The sequence below is a fragment of the Haliotis rufescens genome, unplaced genomic scaffold (genome assembly GCF_023055435.1).
Source record: "Haliotis rufescens isolate VD_foot unplaced genomic scaffold, xgHalRufe1.0.p SCAF_7, whole genome shotgun sequence".
NCBI classification, from domain to species: Eukaryota; Metazoa; Mollusca; class Gastropoda; order Lepetellida; family Haliotidae; genus Haliotis; species Haliotis rufescens.
The window spans coordinates 5,278,888-5,296,559 of NW_025964361.1; the positions used below are offsets into that span (position 1 = coordinate 5,278,888).

Sequence of the window (17,672 nt, forward strand, 5' to 3'; positions counted from 1 at the left end):
TTGTAACAGGAAAATGTCCTTTTATCATGTTTATGAAACAAATTATCAATGTCACTGTGCAGAGGTGGAGGAATTGATTCATGCACATTGGAGTGAGTGAGTTGGGTTTCACCGCTTTTAGCAATATTCCGACAATGTCATGGCGGAGGACACCAGCAATGGGCTTCACACATTTTACCCATGTGAGGAATCGAACCCATGCCTTTTGGTGTAACGAGTGAACACTTTAACCACAAGGCTACCCCACCTCCCTAACATCCTGATGACATGATGGTGGAAATAAATAAACATCATGTTAATATAAAACAATATATTAATTTTCTTTTTTCTTTTCACCCTCCAACTTCAGGGTCTACCTACCTGTGATCAAGACCCGTGAAGATCTTGGGTAGAATAGGTCTTCAGCAACCCACGCTTGCCGTAAAAGGCGACTATGCTTATCGTAAGAGGGGACAAACAGGATCGGGTGGTTAGGCTCGGTGACTTGGTTGATGCATGTCATCGTATCCCAATTGCATGGATTGATGCTCATGATGTCAATCACTGGATTGTCTGGTCCAGACTCAGTTATTTACAGACCGACATCATATAGCTTCAATATTGCGGAGTGCGGCGTTAAACAACAAACCAACAAAACCTGTGATCAAATAGGTACAGGTACAAATGACAATAGAGAGTAGGCCTGGGGCGGTCCAAATTTATACTACCTGGGTACCCACCCCCCTATTACCCGACCCTACCTGGGTACCCACTGTAGGTCTCAAGAGATAGGTAAAACGTGTCCCGTTTGAGAAAGTTTGACGGTACTCCTGTCAAAATAAATATAGATACAGGTATAATCCGATCTTGTCATACATACACTGACGTTGACTGATGTTTTATCATTATGCAAACATATAAAGTCAGAAGGAATGTGTGCAAAGTCAAAGAACATTTATCACTTATAGTGTAACCATAGAGTTCTAGATATTTTTTGCCATTTAACAATATAATCACATGACTAAACACGGATCCGGGTAGTCCTGTGGGTACCCGGGTCCTACTCAGTACCCACCCGACCCGGGTACCCGAGTTACCCGTCCCAGCCCTAATAGAGAGGTGATGTCAATCATCTAATTTCTTCATTAGGAAATCATTCATGTTTCACCGTAGGACATAGTACATGTGTGACATGATTCAGAGTAGTTTTAGTGAAGAGAATTGTTAAAGTTCTTCCAAGAATTATTCTACCAATAGATACCAATCTGGAAACATTCTGGAAGGAAGGATTGGAGTCCTGTGTTGTAGTATTTCATTGTGATCCTAATCAAGGAAATGAAAGGAAATGATTTGTGATAAGTCTCATTTCCACTTTTCTACCTCATAGAAAAAGAGAGTTCCCCTAAAAGCACAACAAAAGGAGAGCTCCTCAAGGCCCGAAACCTGAAGCGATATATCAATCAGGTACGTCATCCTTGTGTGCTGTCATCCTTGTGTGCTGTCATCTTCTGCTTGTGAATGAGTATAGTTTTATGGTTCTTCACGATTCATTGCGTAGCAGTCTTATATTATTCTATAAGTGCTGTGTGACATCACTTGTGGAGCAATGTGCAGAGAGGGTGCAGTCTATGTTAACATATGGATGTTATGATTGCTTTGCTAAAATCGCTTTGTGGAACGGAGCCCAGTGCAGAGTATGTCCACAGTGCTCCATGGTTGTCATTTGAGCTGATTTATAAGCATCAAGTGATTTTGACATGTGACCTGAATGATTTGCTTTGTACTTTGAAAATGTGGATCATTGCTCATGTCATCAAAACAGCATTTGTCACTCACTCGGGATGAACAGAGTGAGGTTGAAATGACAGTGACTGAAAGTAACATTTCGTACGTGACCTTTCACACTTCCTTTGCTTATAGTGAGGTACGCCAGTCTACCAGTGACCATCTTTTTCAGGATAAATGTCTAAATAATAGTGTCAGAAAATGTCATATACGAGGGGCTTTCAATAAGTTTTGCAACTTCAATATAAGACCAAGTCGCAGAATATCTTTTGCACTTTCATTTTTCAATATTGTCTCCATTCACCTCAATACACTTATTCCATTTGTCCTTCAAGCTTTTTATACCACTTTTATAGAAACCCGCAGATTGGCCGTCTAACCAAGCCTCTGTGGCAGCCTTTAAGTCCTCGTCATCCACGAAGCGCCTTCCACGTAGGCCTAATTTCATTTGCTGGAACAGGAAATAGTCACTGGGGGCTAAGTCGGGGCTGTACAGTTAAATCACCCACCCTACAGCCCAGACTTGGTCTAATATTGAAGTTGCAAAACTTATTAAATGCCCCTCATTAATAGACTCTTGCAAGGACATTTATGGTCTGGATCAATTTAAGGATAAGGATTTTACATGTTATCATTAACAACTGTGCTTGAATTAAATGACTGATAAAACCTTATACATCACTGTGCATGTGTCTCAGCTGACGGTGGCCAAGTCCCGATGTGAGAAGCGCATCCAGGCCCTCGGGGGTCCGGACTACAAGTACTACAGTGGGGGCAATGGAGGGGAGAGTCGGGCTACGTCCCCCCTCCCCGGTCAGAAGGTCAGTGCGCAACTGTAGTTCTTGTGCTTGATGCATCTCATTGGTCATCATAAAGAAGATTTATTTTCTTCAAATTGAAGGAACTAGTGTTTACAATTTGTTTTGTTCCATAACCACTTTCAAGAGGGGGTGTTATTTGTGACTAGTCTGTACTAGCTCATGTGCCAGATGGTTTTTGGCCATTTAAAAGACATATCAAATAAAACAGAATATGTTTCATATGTTTTCGCGAGAAACATTTCCTATTTTATCAGTCTGAATGTTTAAGCATATAAGATGGAGTTCTTTACTCCTGCCGAAACCCTTTCAATTATCTCAAAGTTAGGTCAAGGTTGTCACTTTCATTTTAGATTAATGGCATGTAAGTATATACCATGGTGTGTAACTAGCGGACGGCATTGGAAAGTGGATAATAAGTTTAAATCCTCAGACAGCTAGTTTGGTCAATACATAAATATGGAGACCAGTTTTAGAAACATGCACTAAGCTTGCTCACTAAGACATCTCCTCCAGATTGGGTTGTGTGACCCAGAGTGTATTTGTCTTCACTAGGTGTTGTCATTCAGCGTGATCATGGATCTGCCCCAAGCCCGGGACTACTTCATGAAGTACCTCAAGAAGGAGAACCAGGAGTCCATGCTGGGGTAGGTGTTTGTCTGGAAGCTGTCAACACTAGGGTGGGTGTTTGTCTGGAAGCTGTCAACACTAGGTGGGTGTTTGTCTGGAAGCTGTCAGTACCAGGGTGTGTGTTTGTCTGGAAGCTGTCAACACTAGGGTGGGTGTTTGTCTGGAAGCTGTCAACACTAGGGTGGGTGTTTGTCTGGAAGCTGTCAATAGTAGGGTGTGTGTTTGTCTGGAAGCTGTCAGTACCAGGGTGTGTGTTTGTCTGGAAGCTGTCAACACTAGGGTGGGTGTTTGTCTGGAAGCTGTCAATAGTAGGGTGTGTGTTTGTCTGGAAGCTGTCAACACTAGGGTGGGTGTTTGTCTGGAAGCTGTCAACACTAGGGTGGGTGTTTGTCTGGAAGCTGTCAACACTGAGGTGTGTGTTTGTCTGGAAGCTGTCAACACTAGGGTGGGTGTTTGTCTGGAAGCTGTCAACACTAGGTGGGTGTTTGTCTGGAAGCTGTCAACACTGAGGTGTGTGTTTGTCTGGAAGCTGTCAGCACTGGGGTGGGTGTTTGTCTGGAAGCTGTCAACAGTAGGTGGGTGTTTGTCTGGAAGCTGTCAGTACCGGGGTGGGTGTTTGTCTGGAAGCTGTCAATAGTAGGGTGTGTGTTTGTCTGGAAGCTGTCAACACTGGTGTGTGGGTTTGTCTGGAAGCTGTCAATAGTAGGGTGTGTGTTTGTCTGGAAGCTGTCAATAGTAGGGTGGGTGTTTGTCTGGAAGCTGTCAATAGTAGGGTGGGTGTTTATCTGGAAGCTGTCAATAGTAGGGTGTGTGTTTGTCTGGAAGCTGTCAATAGTAGGGTGTGTGTTTGTCTGAAAGCTGTCAACACTGAGGTGTGTGTTTGTCTGGAAGCTGTCAATAGGAGGGTGTGTGTTTGTCTGGAAGCTGTCAATAGTAGGGTGGGTGTTTGTCTGGAAGCTGTCAACACTAAGGTGTGTGTTTGTCTGGAAGCTGTCAACACTGAGGTGTATGTTTGTCTGGAAGCTGTCAATAGTAGGGTGGGTGTTTGTCTGGAAGCTGTCAATAGTAGGGTGTGTGTTTGTCTGGAAGCTGTCAGTACCGGGGTGGGTGTTTGTCTGGAAGCTGTCAACACTGAGGTGGGTGTTTGTCTGGAAGCTGTCAATAGTAGGGTGGGTGTTTGTCTGGAAGCTGTCAACACTGGGCTGGGTGTTTGTCTGGAAGCTGTCAACACTGAGGTGTATGTTTGTCTGGAAGCTGTCAATAGTAGGGTGGGTGTTTGTCTGGAAGCTGTCAATAGTAGGGTGTGTGTTTGTCTGGAAGCTGTCAACACAAGGGTGTGTGTTTGTCTGGAAGCTGTCAATAGTAGGGTGTGTGTTTGTCTGGAAGCTGTCAATAGTAGGGTGGGTGTTTGTCTGGAAGCTGTCAACACTGGGCTGGGTGTTTGTCTGGAAGCTGTCAACACTGAGGTGTGTGTTTGTCTGGAAGCTGTCAATAGTAGGGTGGGTGTTTGTCTGGAAGCTGTCAGTACCGGGGTGGGTGTTTGTCTGGAAGCTGTCAACACTGAGGTGGGTGTTTGTCTGGAAGCTGTCAACACTGAGGTGTGTGTTTGTCTGGAAGCTGTCAATAGTAGGGTGGGTGTTTGTCTGGAAGCTGTCAGTACCGGGGTGGGTGTTTGTCTGGAAGCTGTCAACACTGAGGTGGGTGTTTGTCTGGAAGCTGTCAGTACCGGGGTGTGTGTTTGTCTGGAAGCTGTCAATAGTAGGGTGTGTGTTTGTCTGGAAGCTGTCAATAGTAGGGTGGGTGTTTGTCTGGAAGCTGTCAATAGTAGGGTGGGTGTTTGTCTGGAAGCTGTCAACACTGGGGTGGGTGTTTGTCTGGAAGCTGTCAACACTGAGGTGTGTGTTTGTCTGGAAGCTGTCAATAGTAGGGTGGGTGTTTGTCTGGAAGCTGTCAGTACCAGGGTGGGTGTTTGTCTGGAAGCTGTCAACACTGAGGTGTGTGTTTGTCTGGAAGCTGTCAATAGTAGGGTGGGTGTTTGTCTGGAAGCTGTCAATAGTAGGGTGTGTGTTTGTCTGGAAGCTGTCAGTACCGGGGTGGGTGTTTGTCTGGAAGCTGTCAACACTGAGGTGTGTGTTTGTCTGGAAGCTGTCAACACTGGGGTGTGTGTTTGCCTCGAAGCTGTCAACACTGGGGTGGGTGTTTGCCTGGAAGCTGTCAACACTGGGCTGGGTGTTTGTCTGGAAACTGTCATCACCAGGGTGGGTGTTTGTCTGGAAACTGTCAACAGTAGGTGGGTGTTTGTCTGGAAGCTGTCAACAGTAGGTGGTGTGTTTGTCTGGAAGCTTTCTGAGCGATTGGGTATTTGTCTGGAAGCTGTCAACACCAGGGTGGGTGTTTGTCTGGAAGCTGTCAACACCTGGGTGGGTGTTTGTCTGGAAGCTGTCAATAGTAGGGTGTGTGTTTGTCTGGAAGCTGTCAATAGTAGGGTGGGTGTTTGTCTGGAAGCTGTCAATAGTAGGGTGGGTGTTGGTCTGGAATCTGTCAACACTGGGGTGGGTGTTTGTCTGGAAGCTGTCAACACTTGGGTGGACGTTTGTCTGGAAGCTGTCAACACTGGTGTGGATGTTGGTCTGGAAGCTGTCAACACTGGGGTGGGTGTTTGTCTGGAAGCTGTCAACACTGGGGTGTGTGTTTGTCTTGAAGCTGTCAACACTGGGGTGTTTGTCTGGAAGCTGTCAAATACTGGGGTGTTTGTCTGGAAGCTGTCAACACTGGGGTGGATGTTTGTCAGGAAGCTGTCAACACTGGGGTGGATGTTTGTCTGGAAGCTGTCAACACTGGGGTGGATGTTTGTCTGGAAGCTGTCAACACTGGGGTTGATGTTTGTCTGGAAGCTGTCAACACTGGGGTTGATGTTTGTCTGGAAGCTGTCAAACACTTGGATGTTTGTCTGGAAGCTGTCAACACCAGGGTGTGTGTTTGTCTGGAAGCTGTCAACACCAGGGTGTGTGTTTGTCTGGAAGCTGTCAACACCAGGGTGTGTGTTTGTCTGGAAGCTGTCAACACTGGGGTGGATGTTTGTCTGGAAGCTGTCAACACTGGGGTGGATGTTTGTCTGGAATCTGTCAACACTGGGGTGGATGTTTGTCTGGAATCTGTCAACACTGGGGTGGATGTTTGTCTGGAAGCTGTCAACACTGGGGTGTGTGTCTGGAAGCTGTCAACACTGGGGTGTGTGTCTGGAAGCTGTCAACACTGGGGTGTGTGTCTAGAAGCTGTCAACACTGGGGTGTGTGTCTGGAAGCTGTCAACACTGGGGTGTGTGTCTGGAAGCTGTCAACACTGGGGTGTGTGTCTGGAAGCTGTCAACACTGGGGTGTGTCTAGAAGCTGTCAACACTGGGGTGGATGTTTGTCTGGATGGTTGCAGCTCAATTTCAAAATCATGATCAGACAATTTTTAAGACTCACAGTTAAGTTTTTAAATAGCTAAGTTTGTGTTATAATGATGCTGTGTTAATACCACCATCATCACAAGTATGCCATAATGTTTCAGGTTTTGGAATGCAGTAGAAAAATTGCGAGTAGCAAGCAAGGTAAGAATTATACCCATATGTAATTATCAATTTTACAGATGTAGGTAAATAGTTTTATGATCCCAGTGACAGGAAGAATTATTGAAACTCATGGTGAAACAGGGAAGTTAACAATGTTTCAGTGTTTTGAATACCGGTAGTGTATTTAGTTCCACTCCAGATTCTAGGAAGGCTAAGTGAGTATTGTTTGGGTCACTTTTTGGGCCACTTACAATTATGGGGGGACACCTAAAATGCACTTCACACATACTCAAACCCAGACCTTCTGGATGACAAGCAAACACTGTAACTGTTAGGCTATCCTACATCCTCAAGGAAGATTAGCAGAAACATTCAAGTCATTGATAAAGATACTTTTCTCTGATCCACAACGGATGGTAGTAACTTTGCTAGACTGCTGCTTGAACCCCCCTCATCCAATAACACTGTCATGCTACTCAACATTACCAATATCTTAAGCACTAAAATTGGCAAGGGGCAGAGATGGCCCAGTTGTCTATGGTTACACACAACACTATAATACCGGCGTTAGTCCAACCTAGTACAAGCAGCCACACACACTTGTCGCAATGAATGCTATAATTGTGACCATGATGTAACACCCCATTTCTGCGCACTGCTTCAGTACAATGGAGTAATTGACGGTCATGATGTTGCAGGACAAGCGCCACCATGTGGCCAGTGAGATCTACCAGCAGTACGTGTCCAGCAACTCCACGGCGGTCAAGCTGGACAAGGCTACCATCAAGGGCATGGAGATATTTCTGATTGGTGACAAGGTATTGTATTGCATTGTTTGTTGTTTAACACCGCACTCAGCAATATTCCAGCTATATGACGGAGGTCTGTAAATAATGGAGTCTGGACCAGACAATCCAGTGATTGATATCAATCAATCAATCTTTATTCATGGTACTTATGAGGCCAAAGGCCGATAGTACATAGTACATTGATATCATGAGCAACGATCCTCGCAATTTGGGAAACAATGACATGCATCAACCAAGTCAGCAAGCCTGACCACCCGATCCCGTTAGTCACCTCTTACAACAAGCATAGTCGCTTTTTACGGCAAGCATGGGTTGCTGAAGACCTATTCTACCCCGAATCTTCACAGGTCGATGACAAGGTATGGAAGTCACTGTTCATGACCTGCAGTTCTGGGCCCTGTCCCATAAAGCGATCACAGCACTGAGGTGATGTTGACTCCGATACTTTACCAGAGGCCTACGATCATCATAGTGCTAAGATTGCTTTGTGGAACAGGGCCCAGAACTGGTTATTTGTTTGGGGAGCTGAAATCTTTTTTCAGAATCTGTTATTCTGTCATTAATGAGTAAAATAATTTATTGAGACCGACCCATCCATTACATAGCTTCTTTGGAAAGGACATCCCCATATTCATCTTATCATTTTTTTGCACAGAATTTCTCTTGCTCATGAGTATAATCTGATTGGATGTCCATTTTTAGCTTACATATTTCAAATTGGACTCAAAACAAAGCTAAGGTGCAAAAGTGTTCTGGGGTATTTATCTTAATAGAACCGTCGTCATATAGCTTGAATATTGCTGAGTGCGGCGTTAAACAACAAACCAACAAACCAATATCATAATAGAGTGGAAATATAATACAATTGATGATCAGAAATGTACTTTTGGCTTGTTCATATTAAACTGTGGTAATCTGATATATTGTTCACATCAACATTAAACCCAACTCACTCACTCACTCACTCACGTCTGCCACTCTTGGCACCACTATGCAGGGTCCGGAGTCGTTCTATGATGCTCAGAAGCAGCTGTACGGCATCATGGAGGAGAAGTACTACCCCTCCTTCATCGTGAGCGACATCTACCACCAGTGCATCTCCTCCCTGGAGGAGGAGGACAACCTCGACCCCCTCGCCATGTCCTCTAAAGGTAACCCTTGTCTTGTTATGTACTGTTGTTTTTTGTTGTTTAACAACACACTCAGCACTATTCCAGCTATATGATGGCGGTCTGTAAATAATGAAGTCTGGACCAGACAATCTAGTGATTGATCATGAGCATAGATTTTTGCAATTGAGATATAATGGCATGCATCAACCAATTCAGCAAGTGTGACCGATCCTGTTTGTCGCCTCTTCCGACAAGCATTGTTGACTTTTACGGCAAGTATGGTTTACTGAAAACCTATTCTAACCCAGATCTTCACGGGTCTTCAGGGCTATAACTAATCATTCATTCACAATTAAATACATGTGATTTGAAATTGGTATTGGTGTCACAATGAACCTGACTCTCTGTTCTTCTTTGTGTTAGATGAGTTGTTTCTGGAGTCGAAGGATGACATTGACCCGAGTGACAGCCCCGCCATGTTTGCTGATGAGTCCTACCATGCTCAACAGAAGATGCAGCAGCTGGATGAGAAACTGGCCAATAAGACACAGGCCCTTCAGGCCATCAAGAGCTCCCAGAAGCCCGATGAGAAAGTAAGTACTGATCAATAAAACACAGGCCCTTCAGGCTGTCAAGAGCTCCCAGAAGCCTGATGAGAAAGTAAGTACTGATCAATAAAACACAGGCCCTTCAGGCTATCAAGAGCTCCCAGAAGCCCGATGAGAAAGTAAGTACTGATCAATAAAACACAGGCCCTTCAGGCCATCAAGAGCTCCCAGAAGCCCGATGAGAAAGTAAGTACTGATCAATAAAACAAGGCTCTTAGGGCACCAAAATCTCTCAGAAACATTATATGTACAGTAAGTATGGCCTATAAAATCATCTCCTGATGAGTCAAACCTTGACAATGACAATGACACACGCTGCAAGGTGCAGCTTCATGTATGGTCCATTCCTTCATTGTATGACTGTCTGCACTGCTACAATTCAACATTGACAATCTACAGCCATAGGAGTGGCACGGGTGGCCCAGTCATCTAAGGCGCTGCAATTCGCTGTGCAGAGTTGTGTCCCTTGGGCAAGCCAGAAACCTATGATCATGGGTTCGAATCCCGGTTCGCCCTGATTATGTTTCTAGGTTTGTCAGCACCATACCCGTGCTCATGGGTTTCACCGAAGTGGTAAACGTCCGAGACCTGCATCACTTTGGTCTTTCCTCCCACATTAAGCTGACACGCCGTGATATGACTGGAATACTGTTAAAAGCGGCGTTAAACCCAACTCACACACACACATACAGCCATAGGATGTAACTGGTTAAATAATCCTAAGTTATTGCTGTCCAGTTATACATACTGTCTGATGGCAACATGATGATGATGCGTGTGTTCCAGACGAAGAAGGTGGAGGATGACATGGATCAGGAGATAGAGAAGATCCAGGAGGAGAAGCGCAAGTTGGATGCTCACATCACCCGCACCCAGCTGTGGATCGACCACCAGGGCACGTGGATGGCCAAGGTCCACAATGCTGAGGTAGGCTTCCCATGTCTTGCTTTCTGCATACATTTGTGCTTTTGTACGTAAAAGTGAGAATCTTTGGCCCATGAGGTAGATGTTAATGTCAATCTCATCAAAATCAGATCTTAGTGCTCGCTACCACTAAACAAAGATCTAAGGACACCCCATCACAGGTCACATCAGAAGGACCTTTCATCTGACCAATCAAAGCGTCGCTTACCAGATTGGGAAAGGGAAGTCAGAATGTATTTTCTAATCATGCAGTCTCAAAAAGGTTAACATGGGGTATTTGGAATGACAGTTAAAGGCTGTAGGACCATTTCCTTCAAAATCATCATCTATCTCTCGCGTCAGTTGCACAAACATTTCAAATGGAAGAGACTTTTTATCAGCCATCCATTAATTTTCAAATTTTGACTTAAGAACTTTTTCGATGTATTGTCAAAGTGTATCCAGAAAAGGAAGTTACAAGTTTGAAACTATGGCCGTAAAGCTCAAGAAAGCTGCTTTCTGTTAGGCTAATATCAACTTTTTTGTTAGTGATTTCATTGGTCAGTCTTCATTGGTCACTGGTCAGATGTTCTGGCGTGTCCTGTCATTCTGACATGTCCTGTCCTAAAACAGTTGTGAAGTGGTAACAGGCGCTAACATTTTGTGGTGTTAACAACAAACAAATTTATTTACACCCTAGCAGTAATATTGTGAAGCTACATCCACTTTCACTCATATTTCAATCGACCCTTATCGTCTCCCAGGTATCTCAGTCGGGTACAGATCGACTAGCTCCCTCGTTCATCCTCGTCATATTTTTACGAGGGTCACAGCCGGGGTCACAGGATCTACAGGACAGCTCACAAGGCTGGGTGGTGTCTCGGACCCTGGATGACTTTTACGCCTTGCACGAGAAACTGGTTCAGGTAGGAAGGCTTTACCTTACAGAAGTATGTATGCCATGATGTGCTGAGGTTGGCTATGCTTAAGGGTTTCATATGGATGTTATTATTTTGAAGACTGCCTCCATGGCTAAGTGGTAGAGCATCTGGCCAGAGAGTGGAAGGTCAGGGGTTCGATCTCTGGCCATGTCATACCAAAAGACATTTAAAGTTGTTACCTAGACTAACATCTAGTCTCTGAAATGAACATATTGTACAGGAAAAAAAATAGTTGTTAAATTATCTTAATAAAATTTAATAAAAGGAGCCCAGAGACTCTCTTCATTTTCACTGCAGAAATCTAGACTTGCCAAATATTATAGACTTGCATGGGCTGTATTTGATATATTTGTATCAGGGTCTGTAAGACAGACTAGTTGTCTGGTGCTCTGCATTAAGGAGCTAAAACGAGGACTGATTGGCTTGGAGTCAGAATACTGTGTCTGTGTGGGGTATTCCTGTTACATTGTGGAATGGTATCTGAGTGGACTAGCACTGTAGAATCTGCAGTAGTCCAGACTAGTACAAGCAGCCACACACACGCACTCACACGTTTATGCGCATTGCTATATTAGTGCAGTGATCTTGAACGCGACGTTAACCCTATTTCACCTCACCTGTTATAATGAAAATATTATCTATAATACAGGAAGTCATGTAAGCTGTTCTTGTCATCTTCGTCCCCAGATTGGGCCATGGCTGAAGAAGAAGGAACTGCCCAGTGTAGGGATGGCTTTTTTCAAATCCATCGATGCAGCATTTCTGGAGAAGGCCAAAAAAAGTCTCAATGAGTATCTCATTGTGAGTACAAACAATTGTTATCAATTCTGCTCATCTCAAAATAATGCCATCAGACTGTCTATTCATGGTAATTATGTAACGTTGATCAAAGTCTGGAGGTAGTTTTGTTCTTGGTCGGGAGGTGAGTGTATTCAAGGTCAGGAGGTAACATTATTCAAGGTTATGAAAGATCTATATTCAAGGTCAGGAGGAGAGTGTATTCAAGGTCAGGAGGTAACATTATTCAAGGTTCGGAAAGATCTATGTTCAAGGTCAGTAGGAGAGTGTATTCAAGGTCAGGAGGTAACATCATTCAAGGTTAGGAAAGATGTATGTTCAAGGTCAGTAGGAGAGTGTATTCAAGGTCAGGAGGTAACATCATTCAAGGTTAGGAGACAGCAGTTAAGATTAGATGAGTTGACATATGTGAACTGTCACAGTTGGAATATTGCTGAGTGAGGCATTAATCAAAAACAAACAAATAAATAATTAACTCAGTTATGACACAAGATATATAAGTCTGCTTATCCTTAAAGGAATGTGGGGTAGCCTAGTGGTTAAAGCGTTTGCTCGTCGAGCCGAAGACCCGGGTTCGCTTCCTGACATGGTTACAATGTGTGAAGCCCGTTTCTGGTGTTCCCCGCCGTGATATTGCTGGAATATTGCTAAAAGCGGTGTAAAACCATACTCACTCACTCACTTAAAGGAATGTTGTTAGGATGTTAAGCTCTGATGGATATAACAGTTATCTCCCCTGGTTGCAGGAAGTGATGAAGGATGAGCGTATGACCCAGAGTGAGGCTCTGTATGCCTTCCTCACTCCCTCACCCGAGTGTCTGCTGATCCCCTCCACACAGAAGAAGAGCAAGTTCTCACTGGCCACTCTCATTAAAAGGTCGGACATTTATGATTTGACCAGATAGGGCTAAAAAAAATAATAGTCTTGGTTCTCAGGCACCACCTGCATCATCAGAAAGTCTGCCCCACTTTTTGTTTTTATTTCCATTTAAAAAAAATAAAAATGCTAATACTTAAAAACAATGCAATCCAATATAGCATGCAGTTACTTCCCTTTACATGCGCGCTGCTTTACTGTGCATCTCGTGTTTGTATGCTTGTTTATTTAGGGAGCAATAAATACTACCACCATCCATCTACATTATATTTTCAAAACTCATTGCCTGAGAACCTTTGGTCTTATTTTTTTACTTGGTCCTCATTTCTTTGTTGTTCATTGAGACATTCGGTAACCAAAGCGCCATTCATTCTTGTTCTTGTAGTGATTAAGCATAAATTGATTGAAATGATTTATATACTTTGTCGACACTGTATTTTACACAAAGTCAAGTTGTTAATGTTTCTAAAATGATAATATTTGTCTCCCATTGATGTGTTTAAATCTACGTTAATACATGAGGCTTTCTTTAATCTCACTGACACAATCCTTCCACTTCCAGCCTGCCAAACATCCGGTCATCAGATGCCCACCATAGTGATGACGAGTTTCTGTTTCTCGGGGATGAGAGGTATCTATTCTAACGTCACAAAGTATAGTGCTTTGCTCAAACTAAATGGAATGTTACAAATCTGCAAAGAAGCAGGTGAGCCACAGAGCATCTGGATATTATGCAGCAGTACTGAAGTAAATAACCTCCACGACACTGTCAGCAGTGTTATCCATCCACACATAGTCTGCAACTTCAGACACTAGTCCGAAGCCCAAGTCTTGTAAATACCTGTTCGGTTTAGTAAGCTCACCTGATAAAAGTCCTTGTAATTACACTTAATTACAGAACATTATGGTAAGAGCCATGATCCGGCATGTCGTCACAAAGGTTTATGGGACAGACTGTATTCAGTTTGCAACATATTTGCATGTGTTTGACTATCCTTTCTCAAAATGTGTAATACAAAGTAACTGAGCTGAGAAGTCTCCCTTGCCATGCCAGGATATGCAGATCATGGGTGTGAAACTAAAATTTATCCTGTTTGAGACTTGCTTTGTCCGCACCATTCCCATGCTCTTGGGTTTCAACAAATTGGACAATGTCCTATCTGTGTTATCTGTCTGTAGCGGCCATAAAATTTCCGAATCCCGTGATGGGATTCGAACCACAGACCTTCTGATCAGAAGTCGGACACCTTGTCCATATGACCAAATAGGTTAATCCCGTCAGCAAGCTGACAAGGTAAGGATGTCATCTGTGGGATGACTCCACGCCCTGCTACATAGTCCCCCATCAACAGAAGGCACGTCCCAGGCCGCATAGTAGGGTACTGAGGCTTATTTTGCTCAAATTTAATATGAATGTGCTCAGCCCCACGTTGGGCGCCAATGTAGCGGCCATAAAATTTCCGAGTCCCATGAACCACAGACCTTCTGATAAGCAGTCGGACGCCTTGTCCATATGACCAAAGAGGTTAACCCCATCAGCAGGCTGACAAGGTAAGGATGTCATCTGTGGGATAACTCCACGCCCTGCTACATGTCCATAATCTGAAAAGATGTGTACAAAATGAGTGCTCAAAGCTGCTAATTTAGGTTGTAACTGACATGTTGATGTGCCTCTGCTGCAGCACTAAGGAGGATCACAGCCGCGACTCCATTGCCAAGCCCATCTACCGCCTGATGAACGAGGTGTTTGAATTGAGGGGGACGTTTAAGTGGCTGAGGAAGTCCTTCATTTCATTTGTTGAAATATCTTTTGGCAGATCCATTAACAGGTAATACCTACAGAACACGTTCAGCCACCTTGAGTTGGCAGATCCATTAACAGGTAATACCTACAGAACACGCTCAGCCACCTTGAGTTGGCAGATCCATTAACAGGTAATACCTACAGAACACGCTCAGCCACCTTGAGTTGGCAGATCCATTAACAGGTAATACCTACAGAACACGCTCAGCCACCTTGAGTTGGCAGATCCATTAACAGGTAATACCTACAGAACACGCTCAGCCACCTTGAGTTGGCAGATCCATTAACAGGTAATACCTACAGAACACGCTCAGCCACCTTGAGTCTGCAGATCCATTAACAGGTAATACATACAGAACAGGCTCACGTCAGAACAACCTTTCGCGAACTATGTCCGACCAATGAAATGATTAACAGGAAGTCAACGTTAGCCACTTAGAAAGCAGCTTTCTTAAGCTTTGCTCTACCAGTTTCAAACTTGCAACTTCCATTCCAGACTGTGCTATTTAAAGTATTTTGAATCAGTCATACAGCCGGTAACAGTTGTTTTGTGTTGAGCTTTAGAGGTTGCATGATTAGAAAACATATTCCATTAACAATGTAACATAACAATTTGAATATTTCATTTATATTTTTTTATTACGTGTTTGTATAGTTATGTAACGTGTAGTTGTCCGATTTTCGATCACGAACTTTGATCCTACTTAATTTCGTTTATCTGACATACTCGTTAATCCAACATAATCATATGCAACCAACCATGTCGGATTAACAGACTTGACTGTATTTATGTATTAATGTTAGGGTCTTTGACCTAAGATCGTACCACAAAAGGCTTGATAAAATATCATCTCCAATAGTGTCTAAAATCGTAAGTTGTGGAATCCTTAAGAGAGTTTCATAAATCAGATTTTGTTTAAGGAAAGATGAAAGTTACGAGAAGGCTCATGAAACAAGGTGGAGTTTCCTAATGATAGCATCTGTGTGTTCCAGGCAGCTGCGAGAGACTGTAGACTGGGTGTTCTCCGAGTCCATGGTTATCTACTACTTGAACACATTCAAGGACTCCATGTGGCAGGAGGGAGAGCTTGTGGAGGCTCCTGCACCACGTACTGATGATGAGAAACTCACCACGCGTGTGGAGGCCAAGCAGAAGATACTGGAGAACATCCCAGGTGAGGGAGGGTGGGGAACTCTGGGACTCCCAGCAAGAATAAGTCCCAAGTATGCCATGCTTGTCGTAATAAGCAACTAAACTGCATCCAGTGGTCCGGGGACTTGGCTGATCGTGTTGCCATCCCTGATGGTTTGGATTGGTGCTCTTACTTACTGTCTGGATGCCTGGTCCAGACTCAATTATTTATGTTATTTACTAGAATATTGCTGTGTTGCCAATTTATGTTAGTCATCTTAATCATTATTCCGGAGTGAGTGAGTGAGTGAGTGAGTGAGTGAGTGACTGAGTAAGTGTCTACCCCACCGCCCTACTGGGTGAGTGAGTTGGGTTTAACGATGCTTTGGACAGTATTCCAGTTATTTCATGGCATGTCAGCTTAATTTGGGAGGAAAACCTGAAGTGATACAGGTCTCAGATGTTTCCCACTTTGGTCGAACCCACGAGCATGGGTATGGTGCTGACAAATCTCACAATCAAAGTTTTCTGGCATGCCCAAGAGATGCAACTCTGCACAGGGAATTCCAGAGTCTTATTTCCATATATTGCCCATTGTCACATTTAGTACACTCAATATTTCGACCCATAAGGAAAATATTACAGGTTATTCTCACAGTTAGAACAGGTAATAATAATGTTTGATATATATATAAAAATTTTTTCTCTCGTTTGCCGCTGATAGGGATGTTGATACTGTATCGGTACAAATTTATTAATCTCGATACTAAATTGATAGTTCACTGCCACAGAAATGTTTAAATAATGGAGCAGAAAATTTTAATAATTCAATTTTAAATAATTAAAATATCAGCCTAGTTCATATTTAGCATGAAATTGATTAATTGCAGGTCTACATAGGTATTTTTATCTTTACACATACAGAATAATCAATTACCGTATTCGACGTAATAAGCGCCCAGGGCGCTCTCAAAATTAGAAATATGGGGCTTTTATTAGTATATTATTTTGGTGAAAAAAAAAGCAGAGTTTTAAGATAAATTTTGTGGTTTATGCTGACAGCCTGAAATGTTTATATACGAGAGATTCATTTTTCCAGAATTTAATTGCCCATAATTAAGGGTGCATATATCACACGAGTGCGTATTATATGCGAATAAATAAGTGTTGTGTACATTGATCAATCAGAAGGGGTACTAATTGGTATTGTTCAGTAGCCAATATGTTAGCAAATATCGCTGTGGGCGCTTGTTAGAGCAGGGCGCTTATTACGTCGAATACGGTATGTTATTAATTGGTATACAGAGTGTCTTTTGAAATCAAATATTTTTTTCAGTTTGTAAGTGGTAATAATAATAACTATGTGTTGAGACTAAAAAGTACAGCTAGCCAGCTTTAGTGGCAGATGTATTAGATAGATGTCACTGGATTAAGTTCAAGGTAACCGATGATGTCACAATGGTCTGCAAAGCATTGTGATGCAATTTCATTGATACAGTATCTCACAGGCGATATATCCTCTGGAACCCAGTTTGGGATGGTAAATCAATATATCATGACACATTTGAGTTGATGTATACTGAAATGTCCAATCAATGACACCCCTCATCTTCCCGAGGCAAGAGAGTTAACTGACTTTAAAAGTCCAGTTTCCACCCTTGCCGAACTTGGCTGGAATTACTGGGCTCGATCGTAGCGCCACCAGTGGCTGTTACCAGTTATGTCCCTTCTAAGCCTCTCCTATTGACCAATCAGATTCCACCTCTCGTATCACTTGCGTTTGCTTCACACAAAATGGTGGGACCCAGTCAGGGCGATCTGATGGATAATCGAGATCTATATTGTGATAAAACGGGTCTTTCATCACGAAATGCATCAAATCACATGAGCACCTTGACTAAAAACATGAAAAGATTTGAA

General features: G+C 43.2%; 1 protein-coding gene across 4 annotated transcripts in view; it reads left to right on the top strand.

The window, feature by feature from the left end:
• Positions 1–17,672, top strand: part of LOC124149623 (sorting nexin-25-like) — a 37,459-nt gene that overhangs the window by 14,823 nt on the left and 4,964 nt on the right. For all 4 annotated transcript variants that reach the window (XM_048387663.1, XM_048387664.1, XM_048387665.1 and 1 more), the window contains 14 exons: positions 1,367–1,443; positions 2,463–2,585; positions 3,138–3,229; positions 6,768–6,807; positions 7,467–7,586; positions 8,575–8,728; positions 9,113–9,282; positions 10,084–10,224; positions 10,965–11,126; positions 11,829–11,942; positions 12,686–12,816; positions 13,379–13,447; positions 14,499–14,645; positions 15,614–15,795. In XM_048387663.1, the coding sequence (XP_048243620.1) occupies positions 1,367–1,443; positions 2,463–2,585; positions 3,138–3,229; positions 6,768–6,807; positions 7,467–7,586; positions 8,575–8,728; positions 9,113–9,282; positions 10,084–10,224; positions 10,965–11,126; positions 11,829–11,942; positions 12,686–12,816; positions 13,379–13,447; positions 14,499–14,645; positions 15,614–15,795 (1,722 nt within the window). The remainder of the gene's footprint in view (positions 1–1,366; positions 1,444–2,462; positions 2,586–3,137; positions 3,230–6,767; positions 6,808–7,466; positions 7,587–8,574; positions 8,729–9,112; positions 9,283–10,083; positions 10,225–10,964; positions 11,127–11,828; positions 11,943–12,685; positions 12,817–13,378; positions 13,448–14,498; positions 14,646–15,613; positions 15,796–17,672) is intronic.